Source organism: Babylonia areolata, chromosome 19 (genome assembly GCF_041734735.1).
Source record: "Babylonia areolata isolate BAREFJ2019XMU chromosome 19, ASM4173473v1, whole genome shotgun sequence".
Taxonomy (NCBI): Eukaryota; Metazoa; Mollusca; class Gastropoda; order Neogastropoda; family Buccinidae; genus Babylonia; species Babylonia areolata.
In genome coordinates, this window is record NC_134894.1 from 1,173,780 (window position 1) to 1,193,941 (window position 20,162).

At 47.9% G+C, this 20,162-nt stretch overlaps 1 protein-coding gene across 2 annotated transcripts in view; it reads right to left on the reverse strand.

The window, feature by feature from the left end:
- Positions 1-3,422: 3,422 nt before the first annotated feature.
- Positions 3,423-20,162, reverse strand: part of LOC143294021 (DNA-directed RNA polymerase I subunit RPA2-like) — a 68,434-nt gene continuing 51,694 nt past the window's right edge. The window contains exons 24-31 of one of the 2 annotated variants that reach the window (XR_013056864.1): positions 18,983-19,124; positions 18,377-18,435; positions 16,355-16,452; positions 13,241-13,366; positions 11,440-11,567; positions 7,240-7,404; positions 3,936-4,445; positions 3,423-3,835 (exon numbers count right to left, since the gene is read on the reverse strand). Coding sequence is in view for 1 of the 2 variants with exons in the window: in XM_076605411.1 (XP_076461526.1) it covers positions 4,227-4,445; positions 7,240-7,404; positions 11,440-11,567; positions 13,241-13,366; positions 16,355-16,452; positions 18,377-18,435; positions 18,983-19,124 (937 nt within the window). In the remaining variant the exon portion in view is untranslated. Of the gene's footprint in view, positions 4,446-7,239; positions 7,405-11,439; positions 11,568-13,240; positions 13,367-16,354; positions 16,453-18,376; positions 18,436-18,982; positions 19,125-20,162 lie in introns of both variants that reach the window. The other variant, XM_076605411.1, reaches the window with a different exon arrangement.

Genomic DNA, 20,162 nt, shown 5'->3' on the forward strand with positions numbered 1-20,162 from the left:
ACTTCAGTCCTGTCATCGTCTGGTTCCCTGTCAGTGTGTCAGTGTCTGTCACTTCAGTCCTGTCATGGTCTGGTTCCCTGTCAGTGTGTCAGTGTCTGTCACTTCAGTCCTGTCATGGTCTGGTTCCCTGTCAGTGTGTCAGTGTCTGTCACTTCAGTCCTGTCATCGTCTGGTTCCCTGTCAGTGTGTCAGTGACTTCAGTCCTGTCATCGTGTGGTTCCCTGTCAGTGTGTCAGTGTCTGTCACTTCAGTCCTGTCATCGTGTGGTTCCCTGTCAGTGTGTCAGTGTCTGTCACTTCAGTCCTGTCATGGTCTGGTTCCCTGTCAGTGTGTCAGTGTCTGTCACTTCAGTCCTGTCATGGTCTGGTTCCCTGTCAGTGTGTCAGTGTCTGTCACTTCAGTCCTGTCATGGTCTGGTTCCCTGTCAGTGTGTCAGTGTCTGTCACTTCAGTCCTGTCATGGTCTGGTTCCCTGTCAGTGTGTCAGTGACTTCAGTCCTGTCATGGTCTGGTTCCCTGTCAGTGTGTCAGTGTCTGTCACTTCAGTCCTGTCATCGTCTGGTTCCCTGTCAGTGTGTCAGTGTCTGTCACTTCAGTCCTGTCATCGTCTGGTTCCCTGTCAGTGTCTGTCACTTCAGTCCTGTCATGGTCTGGTTCCCTGTCAGTGTGTCAGTGTCTGTCACTTCAGTCCTGTCATCGTCTGGTTCCCTGTCAGTGTGTCAGTGACTTCAGTCCTGTCATCGTGTGGTTCCCTGTCAGTGTGTCAGTGTCTGTCACTTCAGTCCTGTCATCGTGTGGTTCCCTGTCAGTGTGTCAGTGTCTGTCACTTCAGTCCTGTCATGGTCTGGTTCCCTGTCAGTGTGTCAGTGTCTGTCACTTCAGTCCTGTCATGGTCTGGTTCCCTGTCAGTGTGTCAGTGTCTGTCACTTCAGTCCTGTCATGGTCTGGTTCCCTGTCAGTGTGTCAGTGTCTGTCACTTCAGTCCTGTCATGGTCTGGTTCCCTGTCAGTGTGTCAGTGACTTCAGTCCTGTCATGGTCTGGTTCCCTGTCAGTGTGTCAGTGTCTGTCACTTCAGTCCTGTCATGGTCTGGTTCCCTGTCAGTGTGTCAGTGTCTGTCACTTCAGTCCTGTCATGGTCTGGTTCCCTGTCAGTGTGTCAGTGTCTGTCACTTCAGTCCTGTCATGGTCTGGTTCCCTGTCAGTGTGTCAGTGTCTGTCACTTCAGTCCTGTCATGGTCTGGTTCCCTGTCAGTGTGTCAGTGACTTCAGTCCTGTCATGGTCTGGTTCCCTGTCAGTGTGTCAGTGTCTGTCACTTCAGTCCTGTCATGGTCTGGTTCCCTGTCAGTGTGTCAGTGTCTGTCACTTCAGTCCTGTCATGGTCTGGTTCCCTGTCAGTGTGTCAGTGTCTGTCACTTCAGTCCTGTCATGGTCTGGTTCCCTGTCAGTGTGTCAGTGACTTCAGTCCTGTCATGGTCTGGTTCCCTGTCAGTGTGTCAGTGTCTGTCACTTCAGTCCTGTCATGGTCTGGTTCCCTGTCAGTGTGTCAGTGTCTGTCACTTCAGTCCTGTCATGGTCTGGTTCCCTGTCAGTGTGTCAGTGTCTGTCACTTCAGTCCTGTCATGGTCTGGTTCCCTGTCAGTGTGTCAGTGTCTGTCACTTCAGTCCTGTCATGGTCTGGTTCCCTGTCAGTGTGTCAGTGACTTCAGTCCTGTCATGGTCTGGTTCCCTGTCAGTGTGTCAGTGTCTGTCACTTCAGTCCTGTCATGGTCTGGTTCCCTGTCAGTGTGTCAGTGTCTGTCACTTCAGTCCTGTCATGGTCTGGTTCCCTGTCAGTGTGTCAGTGTCTGTCACTTCAGTCCTGTCATGGTCTGGTTCCCTGTCAGTGTGTCAGTGTCTGTCACTTCAGTCCTGTCATGGTCTGGTTCCCTGTCAGTGTGTCAGTGTCTGTCACTTCAGTCCTGTCATGGTCTGGTTCCCTGTCAGTGTGTCAGTGTCTGTCACTTCAGTCCTGTCATGGTCTGGTTCCCTGTCAGTGTCTGTCACTTCAGTCCTGTCATGGTCTGGTTCCCTGTCAGTGTGTCAGTGTCTGTCACTTCAGTCCTGTCATGGTCTGGTTCCCTGTCAGTGTGTCAGTGTCTGTCACTTCAGTCCTGTCATGGTGTGGTTCCCTGTCAGTGTGTCAGTGTCTGTCACTTCAGTCCTGTCATGGTCTGGTTCCCTGTCAGTGTGTCAGAGTCTCTCTCACTTCAGCCTTTTCTGCAGTCAACGGATCTGGCCCTAAGTATCTTTCTGAACTCCTCCATATCTATACTCCGTCTTGTCAGCTCCGTTCTTCCTCTGATAGTCGACTTCTCAGCATACCTCACGTCAGAAGTAAGACCTACAGACACAGATTCTTTTCTATTCTTTTCAATCGCCAAAAATGTGGAACAAGCTCCTTGATAGCCTCCGTCATCCTGACTCCCTCGTCTCTTTCAGATCTGGTTTCAAAACTCACCTCTTTCCTCAGCAGTCAGTTTAGTTGTGGCAGGTCCACTTCTTTGTGTGTAGTGTGCTTGACTATGTGTGTATACATATGTATGTTTACACATACGTATGCATGTATATGTTTGATTGTGCACGCATGTATGTGCGCATGTGTGTGTGTGTGTGTGTGTGTGCAAGCGTGTGTGTGTATGCGCACATATCTGTGTGGCTGTGTGTGTGCGTGCGTCTGTGCATGTATGTATTTGTGTGTAGGTATGTGTGTTGGGCAGCTGCCGTGTACATATGTATGATAACACATTTGTATGCATTGTGTGTGTGTGTGTGTGTGTGTGTGTGTGTGTGTGTAGTCACTTTTTGGTGTGTGTACATAACATTGATGTAATGTTTCATGTTAACTAAAGTGTTTTGTAAAACACATAGAGCAGATTTCTGGATAGTGGGCAACATAAATATAAATTGTTATTATTATTATTATACATTTCTTAAATGCATACACACAAACAAACTCGCAGGCACATACACACACAGACTCACACGCAGATAGAGATGCAGACACACACGCAGAGGCACACACACACAGACTCACACGCAGATAGAGATGCAGACACACACGCAGAGGCACACACACACAGACTCACACGCAGATAGAGATGCAGACACACACGCAGAGGCACACACACACAGACTCACACGCAGATAGAGATGCAGACACACACACAGAGGCACACACACACAGACTCACACGCAGATAGAGATGCAGACACACACGCAGACTCACACGCAGATAGAGATGCAGACACACACGCAGAGGCACACACACACAGACTCACACGCAGATAGAGATGCAGACACACACGCACAGAGCTGAACAGTTTGCTCTTCCTTCATCATCATCAGCACAGTGACCAAACCACCAGCCATGACAGGGTTGGTGCGTTGACGCAACACACCATTTATTGGCACGCACTGTGTCATTCATGGAAAAACTACACACCACACACCTTCCATCAACATATCGTTCAAACACACAGAAACTAATTCAGTCAATCATTCAATCAACATATCGTTCAAACACACAGAAACTAATTCAGTCAATCATTCAATCAACATATCGTTCAAACACACAGAAACTAATTCAGTCAATCATTCAAGCAGTCAAAGAAACCATAGCATGTGTGTGTGTGTGTGTGTGTGTGTGTGTGTGTGTGTGTGTTGACAGTGAGTCATGTCCTCAGTAACCTCTCATCTCACACTGTCAAACCATAGTGTGTGTGTGTGATGTGTTGACAGTGAGTCATTGTCGGGTGTGTGTGTGATGTGTTGACAGTGAGTCATGTCCTCAATAACCTCTCACTGTCAAACAGCGTGTGTGTGTGTGTGTGTGTGTGTGTGTGTGTGATGTGTGTGTGTGTGTGATGTGTTGACAGTGAGTCATGTCCTCAGTAACCTCTCACCTCACACTGTCTTTGAGGAACTGAGGATGAAGGGCAGCAGTGAAGAAATGCGTGTGAAAGATCTTCACAACTGACAAACGTATCACAGGCATGATGGGAGAAACAAAGCTCTCTGACCCTGAAACACGACCTTGGTGTGACCCCTCTCCACTGAGGAATGACCTTGACATTGCCACTGGTCTGACACTGATTGTCTTGTCCAACAGTGTCGGCTTCACAATGTTACCTTGACCTCGGTGGTGTCACTGGATAAGAGGCCCAGCCCAATGCCTGACCTTCAACTTTCACTTGGTGTCCAGCTTGACCTTGATGCCCATGACGGCCAGTTCGACCAGGAGGTATTTCAGGACATAGGGCACTGCGATGGTGGAGACCGTGTCTGACCGACCACAGGTCATACACCTCCATTTGCGTTTGGCTTCAAAAGAGGCGGCAGCTGTGTTGGGTGGGGGCTTGTCCTTGGTGGTCGACAGGAGACTGCCGCACTGCTTGCAGATGTAGCTCTGCCACACACACCATCACCGCACCATGCATTTACCACTTTATTTTTGGATTTATGGTTTTATTTTTTAATGGACACATGGTCATGAAACCTGTCACCACAATCACCAGACACCTGTCACCACATTCACCATACACCTGTCACCACAATCACCAGACACCTGTCACCACAATTACCAGACACCTGTTATGACACCTGTCACCACATTCACCAGACACCTGTCATGACACCTGTCACCACATTCACCATACACCTGTCATCACACACCTGTCCCCCTACTACTACACAATCTGTCCCCACACACCTGTCCCCACCCACACCGCACACACATCTGTCCCAACACTCACCTGTCCCAACACTCACCACACACACACCTGTCCCAACACTCACTACACACACACACCTGTCCCAACACTCACCTGTCCCAACACTCACCACACACACTCCTGTCCCAACACACACCACACACTCACCTGTCCCAACACTCACCACACACACACCTGTCCCAACACACACCACACACTCACCTGTCCCAACACTCACCACACACACACCTGTCCCAACACACACCACACACTCACCTGTCCCAACACTCACCACACACTCACCTGTCCCAACACTCACCACACACACACCTGTCCCAACACTCACTACACACACACCTGTCCCAACACTCACCTGTCCCAACACTCACCACACACACCTGTCCCAACACTCACCACACACACACCTGTCCCAACACTCACCACACACACCTGTCCCAACACTCACCACACACACCTGTCCCAACACTCACTACACACACACCTGTCCCAACACTCACCTGTCCCAACACTCACTACACACACACCTGTCCCAACACTCACCTGTCCCAACACTCACCACACACACACCTGTCCCAACACTCACCACACACACACCTGTCCCAACACTCACCTGTCCCAACACTCACCACACACACACCTGTCCCAACACTCACCTGTCCCAACACTCACCACACACACACCTGTCCCAACACTCACCTGTCCCCACCCTCACCACACACACACCTGTCCCAACACTCACCTGTCCCCACCCTCACCACACACACACCTGTCCCAACACTCACCTGTCCCAACACTCACCACACACACACCTGTCCCAACACTCACCTGTCCCAACACTCACCACACACACACCTGTCCCAACACTCACCACACACACACCTGTCCCAACACTCACCTGTCCCAACACTCACCACACACACACCTGTCCCAACACTCACCACACACACATCTGTCCCAAAACTCACCACACACACACCTGTCCCAACACTCACCACACACACATCTGTCCCAAAACTCACCACACACACACCTGTCCCAACACTCACCTGTCCCAACACTCACCACACACACACCTGTCCCAACACTCACCTGTCCCAACACACCACACACACACCTATCCACACACACACACCTGTCCCCCTACATACACCTGTGACCACACACACACACCTGCCACCACACACACACCTGTGACCACACACACACCTGCCATCACACACACACACACCTGTGACCACACACACACCTGTCACCCCACACACCTGTCACCCCACACCTGCCACCACACACACACCTGTGACCACACACACACCTGTGACCACACACCTGTCACCCCACACACCTGCCACCACACACACCTGTGACCCCACACACCTGTCACCCGACACCTGCCACCACACACACACCTGTGACCACACACACACCTGTCACCCCACACCTGTCCCTCCACACACCTGTCACCCCACACCTGCCACCACACACACACCTGTGACCACACACACACCTGCCACCACACACACACCTGTGACCACACACCTGTCCCCCCACACCTGTCCCCCACACCTGTCCCCCCACACCTGTCCCCCACACCTGTCACCACACACCTGTCCCCCCACACCTGTCCCCCACACCTGTCACCACACACCTGTCCCCCACACCTGTCCCCCCACACACCTGTCCACACACACACACCTGTCACGACACCACTGTCACCACACACCTGTCCCCACACACACACCTGTCCCTCACACCTGTCCCCCACACCTGTCCCCCACACACCTGTCCCCCACACCTGTCACCACACACCTGTCCCCCCCCCACACCTGTCCCCCACACACCTGTCCCCCACACCTGTCACCACACACCTGTCCCCCACACACACCTGTCCCCCACACACACCTGTCCCCACACACCTGTCACCACACACCTGTCACCACACACCTGTCCCCCCCACACACCTGTCCCCCCCACACCTGTCCCCACACACACACCTGTCACCACACACCTGTCACCACACACACCTGTCCCCACACACCTGTCACCACACACCTGTCCCCCCACACCTGTCCCCACACACACCTGTCCCCCCACACCTGTCACCACACACACACCTGTCCCCACACACCTGTCACCACACACACACCTGTCCCCCCACACCTGTCACCACACACACACCTGTCACCACACACACCTGTCCCCACACACACACCTGTCCCCACACACCTGTCACCACACACACACCTGTCCCCACACACCTGTCCCCACACACACCTGTCACCACACACACACCTGTCACCACACCACTGTCACCACACACCTGTCCCCACACACCTGTCACCACACACACACCTGTCCCCACACACCTGTCACCACACACACACCTGTCACGACACCACTGTCACCACACCTGTCACGACACCTCTGTCCCCACACACCTGTCACCACATAAACACCTGTCCCCCCACTCACCAGACACCTGTCCGAGTTGTGGAAGAGTCGGTCATGCAGGAGGAAGCTGGTTCCATGCGAGATAAGGGCGTCACGCTCCATCTCCCCGAAGCGTATGCCCCCCATCCTCTTCCGACCCTGAACTGGCTGCTGCGTCAGGGGGTCCACTGGGCCCGTGGTTCGAACCTGACACAACCCTCACACCTTCAGCATGGGACACAACCCTCACAGCATGGGACACAACCATGGGACACAACCCTCACGGCATGGGACACAACCATGGGACACAACCCTCACGGCATGGGACACAACCCTCACGGCATGGGACACAACCATGGGACACAACCCTCACGGCATGGGACACAACCATGGGACACAACCCTCACGGCATGGGACACAACCATGGGACACAACCCTCACGGCATGAGACACAACCCTCACTGCATGGGACACAACCCTCACAGTATGGGACACAACCCTCACGGCATGGGACACAACCCTCACGGCATGGGACACAACCCTCACGGCATGAGACACAACCACCCTCACGGCATGGGACACAACCCTCACGGCATGGGACACAACCCTCACGGCATGAGACACAACCCTCACTGCATGGGACACAACCCTCACGGCATGGGACACAACCCTCACGGCATGGGACACAAGGGAAGGGAGCCAGGTGACAAGGGGGAGGGGGGGGGGGAAGTGGGGATGGAGAAGAGGGTTTACAGGGTTTGGGGGAGGGGGGGGAGGGAGTGGCAGACAGGCAGGTGGAACAGAAATTAAACATCTCCACACACAGAGAACCGTGACACTGACAGAATGTGTTTGCCAGGGGAGACAATCAGCAGTGGCAGCACAAAACAGTGTGACGGAGGAGAAAACAAAGAAGATGAAACAAAGAGAAAATCTGACAGACAATCTTTCCTGTAAAAAAACAAAGAGGAAATCTGACAGACAATCTTTCCTGTCAAAAACACAGAGGAAATCTGACAGACAATCTTTCCTGTCAAAAAACAAAGAATGAGGAAATCTGACAGACAATCTTTCCTGTCAAAAAACAAAGAATGAGGAAATCTGACAGACAATCTTTCCTGTAAAAAAACAAAGAGGAAATCTGACAGACAATCTTTCCTGTCAAAAACACAGAGGAAATCTGACAGACAATCTTTCCTGTCAAAAAACAAAGAATGAGGAAATCTGACAGACAATCTTTCCTGTCAAAAAACAAATAAAGAGGAAATCTGACAGACAATCTTTCCTGTCAAAAAACAAAGAATGAGGAAATCTGACAGACAATCTTTCCTGTCAAAAAACAAAGAATGAGGAAATCTGACAGACAATCTTTCCTGTAAAAAAACAAAGAATGAGGAAATCTGACAATCTTTCCTGTCAAAAACAAAGAGGAAATCTGACAGACAACCTTTCCTGTCAAAAAACAAAGAATGAGGAATTCCGAAATCTGACAGACAATCTTTCCTGTCAAAAAACAAAGAATGAGGAAATCTGACAGACAATTTTTCCTGTCAAAAACAAAGAGGAAATCTGACAGACAACCTTTCCTGTCAAAAAACAAAGAATGAGGAATTCCGAAATGTGACAGACAATCTTTCCTGTCAAAAAACAAATAAAGAGGAAATCTGACAGACAATCTTTCCTGTCAAAAAACAAAGAATGAGGAAATCTGACAGACAATTTTTCCTGTCAAAAACAAAGAGGAAATCTGACAGACAATCTTTCCTGTCAAAAACACAGAGGAAATCTGACAGACAATCTTTCCTGTCAAAAAACAAAGAATGAGGAAATCTGACAGACAATCTTTCCTGTCAAAAAACAAAGAATGAGGAAATCTGACAGACAATCTTTCCTGTAAAAAAACAAAGAATGAGGAAATCTGACAATCTTTCCTGTCAAAAACAAAGAGGAAATCTGACAGACAACCTTTCCTGTCAAAAAACAAAGAATGAGGAATTCTGAAATCTGACAGACAATGTTTCCTGTCAAAAAACAAAGAATGAGGAAATCTGACAGACAATTTTTCCTGTCAAAAACAAAGAGGAAATCTGACAGACAACCTTTCCTGTCAAAAAACAAAGAATGAGGAATTCCGAAATGTGACAGACAATCTTTCCTGTCAAAAAACAAATAAAGAGGAAATCTGACAGACAATCTTTCCTGTCAAAAAACAAAGAATGAGGAAATCTGACAGACAATTTTTCCTGTCAAAAACAAAGAGGAAATCTGACAGACAATCTTTCCTGTCAAAAAAACAAAGAGGAAATCTGACAGACAACCTTTCCTGTCAAAAAACAAAGAATGAGGAATTCCGAAATGTGACAGACAATCTTTCCTGTCAAAAAACAAACAAAGAGGAAATCTGACAGACAATCTTTCCGGTCAAAAAACAAAGAATGAGGAAATCTGACAGACAATTTTTCCTGTCAAAAACAAAGAGGAAATCTGACAGACAATCTTTCCTGTCAAAAAACAAATAAAGAGGAAATCTGACAGACAATTTTTCCTGTCAAAAACAAAGAGGAAATCTGACAGACAATCTTTCCTGTCAAAAAACAAAGAGGAAATCTGACAGACAATCTTTCCTGTCAAAAAACAAATAAAGAGGAAATCTGACAGACAATCTTTCCTGTCAAAAAACAAAGAGGAAATCTGACAGACAATCTTTCCTGTCAAAAAACAAAGAGGAAATCTGACAGACAATCTTTCCTGTCAAAAAACAAATAAAGAGGAAATCTGACAGACAATCTTTCCTGTCAAAAAACAAAGAGGAAATCTGACAGACAATCTTTCCTGTCAAAAAACAAAGAGGAAATCTGACAGACAATCTTTCCTGTCAAAAAAACAAAGAGGAAATCTAACAGACAATCTTTCCTGTCAAAAAACAAATAAAGAGGAAATCTGACAGACAATCTTTCCTGTCAAAAAACAAAGAGGAAATCTGACAGACAATCTTTCCTGTCAAAAAACAAAGAGGAAATCTGACAGACAATCTTTCCTGTCAAAAAAACAAAGAGGAAATCTGACAGACAATCTTTCCTGTCAAAAAACAAATAAAGAGGAAATCTGACAGACAATCTTTCCTGTCAAAAAACAACCAAAGAGGAAATCTGACAGACAATCTTTCCGGTCAAAAAACAAAGAATGAAGAAATCTGACAGACAATTTTTCCTGTCAAAAACAAAGAGGAAATCTGACAGACAATCTTTCCGGTCAAAAAACAAAGAATGAGGAAATCTGACAGACAATTTTTCCTGTCAAAAACAAAGAGGAAATCTGACAGACAATCTTTCCTGTCAAAAAACAAATAAAGAGGAAATCTGACAGACAATTTTTCCTGTCAAAAACAAAGAGGAAATCTGACAGACAATCTTTCCTGTCAAAAAACAAAGAGGAAATCTGACAGACAATCTTTCCTGTCAAAAAACAAATAAAGAGGAAATCTGACAGACAATCTTTCCTGTCAAAAAACAAAGAGGAAATCTGACAGACAATCTTTCCTGTCAAAAAACAAAGAGGAAATCTGACAGACAATCTTTCCTGTCAAAAAAACAAAGAGGAAATCTGACAGACAATCTTTCCTGTCAAAAAACAAATAAAGAGGAAATCTGACAGACAATCTTTCCTGTCAAAAAACAAAGAGGAAATCTGACAGACAATCTTTCCTGTCAAAAAACAAAGAGGAAATCTGACAGACAATCTTTCCTGTCAAAAAACAAATAAAGAGGAAATCTGACAGACAATCTTTCCTGTCAAAAAACAACCAAAGAGGAAATCTGACAGACAATCTTTCCTGTCAAAAAACAAAGAGGAAATCTGACAGACAATCTTTCCTGTCAAAAAACAGAGGAAATCTGACAGACAATCTTTCCTGTCAAAAAACAAAGAATGTGGAAATCTGACAGACAATCTTTCCTGTCAAAAAACAAAGAATGAGGAATTCCGAAATGTGACAGACAATCTTTCCTGTCAAAAAACAAAGAGGAAATCTGACAGACAATCTTTCCTGGCAAAAAAACACAAAGAGGAAATCTGACAGACAATCTTTCCTGTCAAAAAACAAAGAGGAAATCTGACAATCTTTCCTGTCAAAAAACAAAGAGGAAATCTGACAATCTTTCCTGTCAAAAACAAACAAACACACACACAGACATGGTGAAGGAAGACCCGGACAGACAGACAGACAGGGGCGGTGTGTCTGACCTGAAACTTGTCGGAGACCATGTGACGCAGTCGCTGGTAGTACACCACACCCATGAAGATTCGAGCCTCCAACTCTGTGCCTGTCTCCCCACAGTACATCGTCTCTGTGCCTAGATCGTTGTAACCAGCTGCAACCACATGTACACTCACTGTAACCAGCTGTAACCATATGTACACTTACTGTAACCTGCCGTAACCATATGTACACTCACTGTAACCTGCTACAACCACATGTACACTCACTGTAACCAGCTGTAACCACATGTACACTCACTGTAACCAGCTGTAACCACATGTACATTCACTGTAACCCGCTACAACCACATGTACACTCCCTACTAACCAGCTGTAACCACATGTACACTCCCTACTAACCAGCTGTAACCACACACAGTCCACATGACACAGCTAACAACAGCACACATGACACAGGTAACAACAGCACAGTCCACATGACACAGGTAACAACAGCACAGTCCATACGACACAGGTAACAGCACAGTCCACATGACACAGGTAACAACAACACAGTCCATATGACACAGGTAACAACAACACAGTCCATATGACACAGGTAACAACAGCACAGTCCATATGACACAGGTAACAGCACAGTCACAGTCCACATGACACAGATAACAGCACAGTCCACATGACACAGGTAACAATGTAAGAACAACACAGTCCACATGACACAGGTAACAACAGCACACATGACACAGGTAACAACAGCACAGTCCACATGACACAGGTAACAACAGCACAGTCCACATGACACAGGTAACAACAGCACAGTCCACATGACACAGGTAACAACAGCACAGTCCACATGACACTGGTAACAACAGCACAGTCCACATGACACAGGTAACAACGTAACAACAGCACAGTCCACATGACACAGGTAACAATGTAAGAACAACACAGTCCACATGACACAGGTAACAACAGCACAGTCCACATGACACAGGTAACAACACAGTCCACATGACACAGGTAACAACAGCACAGTCCACATGATACAGGTAACAACAGCACAGTCCACATGACACAGGTAACAACGTAAGAACAACACAGTCCACATGGCACAGGTAACAACAGCACACATGACACAGGTAACAACAGCACAGTCCACATGACACAGGTAACAACATAACAACAGCACAGTTGACATGACACAGGTAACAACATAACAACAACACAGTCCACATGATACAGGTAACAACAGCACAGTCCACATGACACAGGTAACAACAGCACAGTCCACATGACACAGGTAACAACGTAACAGCACAGTCCACATGACACAGGTAACAACGTAACAACAGCACAGTCCACATGACACAGGTAACAACAGCACAGTCCACATGACACAGGTAACAACGTAACAACAGCACAGTCCACATAACACATGTAACAACGTAACAACAGCACAGTCCACATAACACATGTAACAACGTAACAACAGCACAGTCCACATGACACAGGTAACAACATAACTACAACACAGTCCACATGACACAGGTAACAACATAACAACACCACAGTCCACATGACACAGGTAACAACATAACAACAACACAGTCCACATGACACAGGTAACAACAACACAGTCCACATGACACAGGTAACAACTTAACAACAGCACAGTCCACATGACACAGGTAACGTAACAACACAGTCCACATGACACAGGTAACAACAGCAGAGTCCACATGACACAGGTAACAACAGCACAGTCCACATGACACAGGTAGTGACACAGTCCACATGACACAGGTAGCGACAGGTCGACCCTCACCTGCCCGCAGCAGGTCCCCGAAGTAAGTGATGGCCGGCTGTTCCTCAGAGAAGGTGAAGGGCGTCGCGTCGTGAAACATTCCATGCAGCGCTCCGGACTTGCCCGCCATGCTCTCTATCATCATGCCTGTACACACACCGTACCACTGTACAACACACCGTACCACTGTACAACACACACTGTACACACACCGTACCACTGTACACACACACTGTACACACACCGTACCACTGTACACACACACTGTACACACACCGTACCACCGTACACACACCATACCACTGTACACACACACTGTACACACACCGTACCACTGTACACACACCATACCACTGTACACACACACTGTACACACACCATACCACTGTACACACACACTGTACACACACCGTACCACTGTACACACACCGTACGACTGTACAACACACACTGTACACACACCGTACCACTGTACAACACACCGTACCACTGTACAACACACACTGTACACACACCATACCACTGTACAACACACCGTACCACTGTACAACACACACTGTACACACACCATACCACTGTACAACACACACTGTACACACACCATACCACTGTACACACACACTGTACACACACCGTACCACTGTACAACACACACTGTACAACACACCGTACCACTGTACAACACACACTGTACACACACCATACCACTGTACACACACACTGTACACACACCGTACCACCGTACACACACCATACCACTGTACACACACACTGTACACACACCGTACCACTGTACACACACCATACCACTGTACACCACACACTGTACACACACCGTACCACTGTACACACACCGTACCACTGTACAACACACACTGTACACACACCATACCACTGTACACACACCATACCACTGTACACACACCGTACCACTGTACACCACACACTGTACACACACCGTACCACTGTACACACACCGTACCACTGTACAACACACACTGTACACACACCATACCACTGTACACACACCGTACCACTGTACACACACCGTACCACTGTACACCACACACTGTACACACACCATACCACTGTACACACACCATACCACTGTACACACACCGTACCACTGTACACCACACACTGTACACACACCATACCACTGTACACACACACACTGTACACACACCATGCCACTGTACACCACACACTGTACACACACCGTACCACTGTACACAACACACTGTACACACACCATACCACTGTACACACATCGTACCACTGTACACCACACACTGTACACACACCATACCACTGTACACCACACACTGTACACACACCGTACCACTGTACACACACCGTACCACTGTACACACACCGTACCACTTACACCACACACTGTACACACACCATACCACTGTACACACACCGTACCACTGTACACCACACACTGTACACACACCGTACCACTGTACACACACCGTACCACTGTACACCACACACTGTACACACACCGTACCACTGTACACACACCGTACCACTGTACACACACCGTACCACTGTACAACACACACTGTACACACACCATACCACTGTACACACACCATACCACTGTACACCACCACTGTACACACACCATACCACTGTACACACACCGTACCACTTACACCACACACTGTACACACACCATACCACTGTACACACACCGTACCACTTACACCACACACTGTACACACACCGTACCACTGTACACACACCATGCCACTGTACACACACCGTACCACTGTACACCACACACTGTACACACACCGTACCACTGTACACACACCATACCACTGTACACACACCGTACCACTGTACACACACCGTACCACTGTACACCACACACTGTACACACACCGTACCACTGTACACACACCGTACCACTGTACACCACACACTGTACACACACCATACCACTGTACACACACCATACCACTGTACAACACACACTGTACACACACCATACCACTGTACACACACACTGTACACACACCATACCACTGTACACCACACACTGTACACACACCATACCACTGTACACACACCGTACCACTGTACACACACCGTACCACTGTACACACACCATACCACTGTACACACACCGTACCACTGTACACACACCGTACCACTGTACACCACACACTGTACAACACACCATACCACTGTACACACACCGTACCACTGTACACACACCGTACCACTGTACACCACCACTGTACACACACCATACCACTGTACACACACCGTACCACTGTACAACACACCATACCACTGTACACCACACACTGTACACACACCGTACCACTGTACACCACACACTGTACACACACCGTACCACTGTACACACACCATACCACTGTACAACACACCATACCACTGTACAACACACCATACCACTGTACACACACTGTACCACTGTACACACACCATACCACTGTACAACACACCATACCACTGTACACACACCATACCACTGTACAACACACTGTACCACTGTACACACACCGTACCACTGTACAACACACTGTACCACTGTACACACACCATACCACTGTACAACACACTGTACCACTGTACAATACACACTGTACAACACACCATACCACTGTACACACACCATACCACTGTACAACACACTGTACCACTGTACAATACACACTGTACAACACACTGTACCACTGTACACACACCATACTACTGTACAACACACACTGTACACATACCATACTACTGTACAACACACACTGTACACACACCATGCCACTGTACAATACACACTGTACACACACACACCCTGCACACACACACACCCTACACACATACACACCATGTACACACACACACACATACCCTGTACACACACACACCCTGTACACACACACACACACACACCCTGTACACCCACACACCCTGTACACACACACCCCCTGTATACACACACACACCCCCTGTATACACACCCACACACCCTGTACACACACACACCCTGTACACCCACACACCCTGTACACACCCCCCCCCCTGTATACACACACACACCCCCTGTATACACACCCACACACCCTGTACACACACACACACACAGAGAACACTGACCAATGGTCATCCTGGAGGGAAAGCCATGAGGATTGAAGCAGATGTCAGGCACCATGCCGCTCTCTGTGAATGGCATGTTCTCCTGGGGCCACAGCATGCTGCACACACACACATCACACACACCACATCACATCACACACACCACATCACACACACCACACACACACACCACACAACATCACACACACCACAACACACACACAACACACACCACATCACACACACCACATCACACACACACCACACACACACCACACACACACCACACACACAACATCACACACACACACCACACTCACACACCACACACACAACATCACACACACACACCACACACACACCACACACACACACACATATCAGTTTCAGTGTTCAGATACATCAAAGTGACTCATGAGCATGTCATTTCACCAACAGAAAACTCAGTACCAGTAACATTCGTTAGCAGAGGGAAAATACACACCATTTATCTATGTATCCAGTATGACAGAAAACTGGGTGAGGCAGAGAGAGAGAGACAGACAGACAACATGGAGAGACTGACAAAGGGCCACAACTTCAATGGTGTTGACAGCAACCACACCAACACCACTGCTTTGCTGTTCAATATATATATCTGACCAAAAACCTCCACCCTTAATTTATCAGGTGCTCCAATCAGGATTTGAACCCAAGACGGAAGGTCCAACACTTTAACCAGCAGATGATGTTTCCATACTATTCTATCATTTACCAGCAGATGCTGTGCCTATACTGTGCTGTCTGTAACCAGATGTTGTGCCTATACTGTGCTGTCTGTAACCAGATGCTGTGCCTATACTGTGCTGTCTTTAACCAGATGTTGTGCCTATACTGTGCTGTCTGTAACCAGATGTTGTGCCTATACTGTGCTGTCTGTAACCAGATGTTGTGCCTATACTGTGCTGTCTTTAACCAGATGTTGTGCCTATACTGTGCTGTCTTCAACCAGATGCTGTCTTTAACCAGATGCTGTGCCCATACTGTGCTGTCTTTAACCAGATGCTGTGCCCATACTGTGCTGTCTTCAACCAGATGCTGTGCCCATACTGTGCTGTCTGTAACCAGATGCTGTGCCTATACTGTGCTGTCTTCAACCAGATGCTGTGCCCATACTGTGCTGTCTTCAACCAGATGCTGTACCCATACTGTGCTGTCTTTAACCAGATGCTGTGCCCATACTGTGCTGTCTGTAACCAGATGCTGTCTTTAACCAGATGCTGTGCCCATACTGTGCTGTCTTTAACCAGATGCTGTACCCATACTGTGCTGTCTTTAACCAGATGCTGTGCCCATACTGTGCTGTCTTCAACCAGATGCTGTACCCATACTGTGCTGTCTTTAACCAGATGCTGTGCCCATACTGTGCTGTCTGTAACCAGATGCTGTGCCCATACTGTGCTGTCTGTAACCAGATGCTGTGCCCATACTGTGCTGTCTTTAACCAGATGCTGTGCCCATACTGTGCTGTCTTTAACCAGATGCTGTACCCATACTGTGCTGTCTTTAACCAGATGCTGTGCCCATACTGTGCTGTCTTCAACCAGATGCTGTACCCATACTGTGCTGTCTTTAACCAGATGCTGTACCTATACTGTGCTGTCTTTAACCAGATGCTGTACCTATACTGTGCTGTCTGTAACCAGATGCTGTGTCTATACTGTGCTGTCTTTAACCAGATGCTGTGCCCATACTGTGCTGTCTTTAACCAGATGCTGTACCTATACTGTGCTGTCTGTAACCAGATGCTGTACCCATACTGTGCTGTCTTTAACCAGATGCTGTACCTATACTGTGCTGTCTTTAACCAGATGTTGTGCCTATACTGTGCTGTCTTTAACCAGATGCTGTACCTATACTGTGCTGTCTGTAACCAGATGCTGTGCCCATACTGTGCTGTCTGTAACCAGATGCTGTGCCCATACTGTGCTGTCTTTAACCAGATGCTGTGCCCATACTGTGCTGTCTGTAACCAGATGCTGTGTCAACACTTTGCTGTGTTACCTGCAGACACCCTTCTGTCCATGACGACTGGAGAACTTGTCACCAATGGTGGGGTTTCTCTGAAACAGACATCATGTGGTGAACAGTCAATGAGCCCAAGTTGACAAAACACACATCACTGTCAGTGTCTGTCACTACACACACTGTTCTACATGGTACACACTGTCACTGTCTGTCACTACACACACTGTTCTACATGGTACACACTGTCACTGTCTGTCAATACACACACTGTTCTACATGGTACACACTGTCACTGCCTGTCACTACACACATTGTTCTACATGGTACACACTGTCAGTGTCTGTCAATACACACACTGTTTTACAAGGTACACACTGCCACTGTCTGTCACTACACACACTGTTCTACATGGTACACACTGTCACTGTCTGTCACTACACACACTGTTCTACAAGGTACACACTGTCACTGCCTGTCACTACAGAGTGACCAGCACTGACCACAACACAGCAGACAGAAGAGTGACCAGCACTGACCACAACACAGCAGACAGAAGAGTGACCAGCACTGACCACAACAGCAGACAGAAGAGTGACCGGCACTGACCACAACACAGCAGACAGAAGAGTGACCAGCACTGACCACTATGCGCAGGACGAGGCACACACAGTTGAGGGGGGCTGTACCGCTGTCTGACCCCAGGACCTTCACCTGGTCAACGAAGGCGTCCTCCCCACCCCTGTAGCGTTCCACCTGGACTGCACCCGTCTGGAGGTTGATGTAGCTGTAACACGCAACATCCACCCTGATAACACACCACACCCATCCACCATGATAACACACCATCCACCCTGATAACATACCACATCCACCATGATAACACACTACATCCACCCTGATATCACACCACACCCACCCTGATATCACGCAACATCCACCCTGATATCACGCAACATCCACCCTGATAACACACCACATCCACCCTGATATCACACTACATCCACCCTGATATCACGCAACATCCACCCTGATAACACACCACATCCACCCTCACCACATCCACCCTAATATCACGCAACATCCAATCTGATAACACACCATCCACCCTGATAACACACCACATCCACCATGATAACACACCTTCCACCCTGATAACACACCATCCACCATGATAACACACTACATCCACCCTGATAACACACCACATCCACCCTGATAACACACCATCCACCCTGATAACACACCTTCCACCCTGATAACACACCACATCCACCCTGATAACACACCACATCCACCCTGATAACACACCTTCCACCATGATAACACACTACATCCACCCTGATAACACACCACATCCACCATGATAACACGCAACATCCACCCTGATAACACACCACATCCACCCTGATAACACACCACATCCACCATGATAACACACCACATCCACCCTGATAACACACCACATCCACCCTGATAACACACCACATCCACCATGATAACACGCAACATCCACCATGATAACACACCACATCCACCCTGACAACACACTGACAACACACCACATCCACCCTGATAACACAACACACCACATCCACCCTGATAACACACCACATCCACCCTGATAACACGCAACATCCACCCTGATAACACACCACATCCACACTGACAACACGCCACATCCACCCTGATAACACACAACATCCACCCTGATAACACACCACATCCACCATGATAACACACCACATCCACCCTGATAACACACCACATCCACCCTGACAACACACCACATCCACCTTGACAACACGCCACATCCACCCTGATA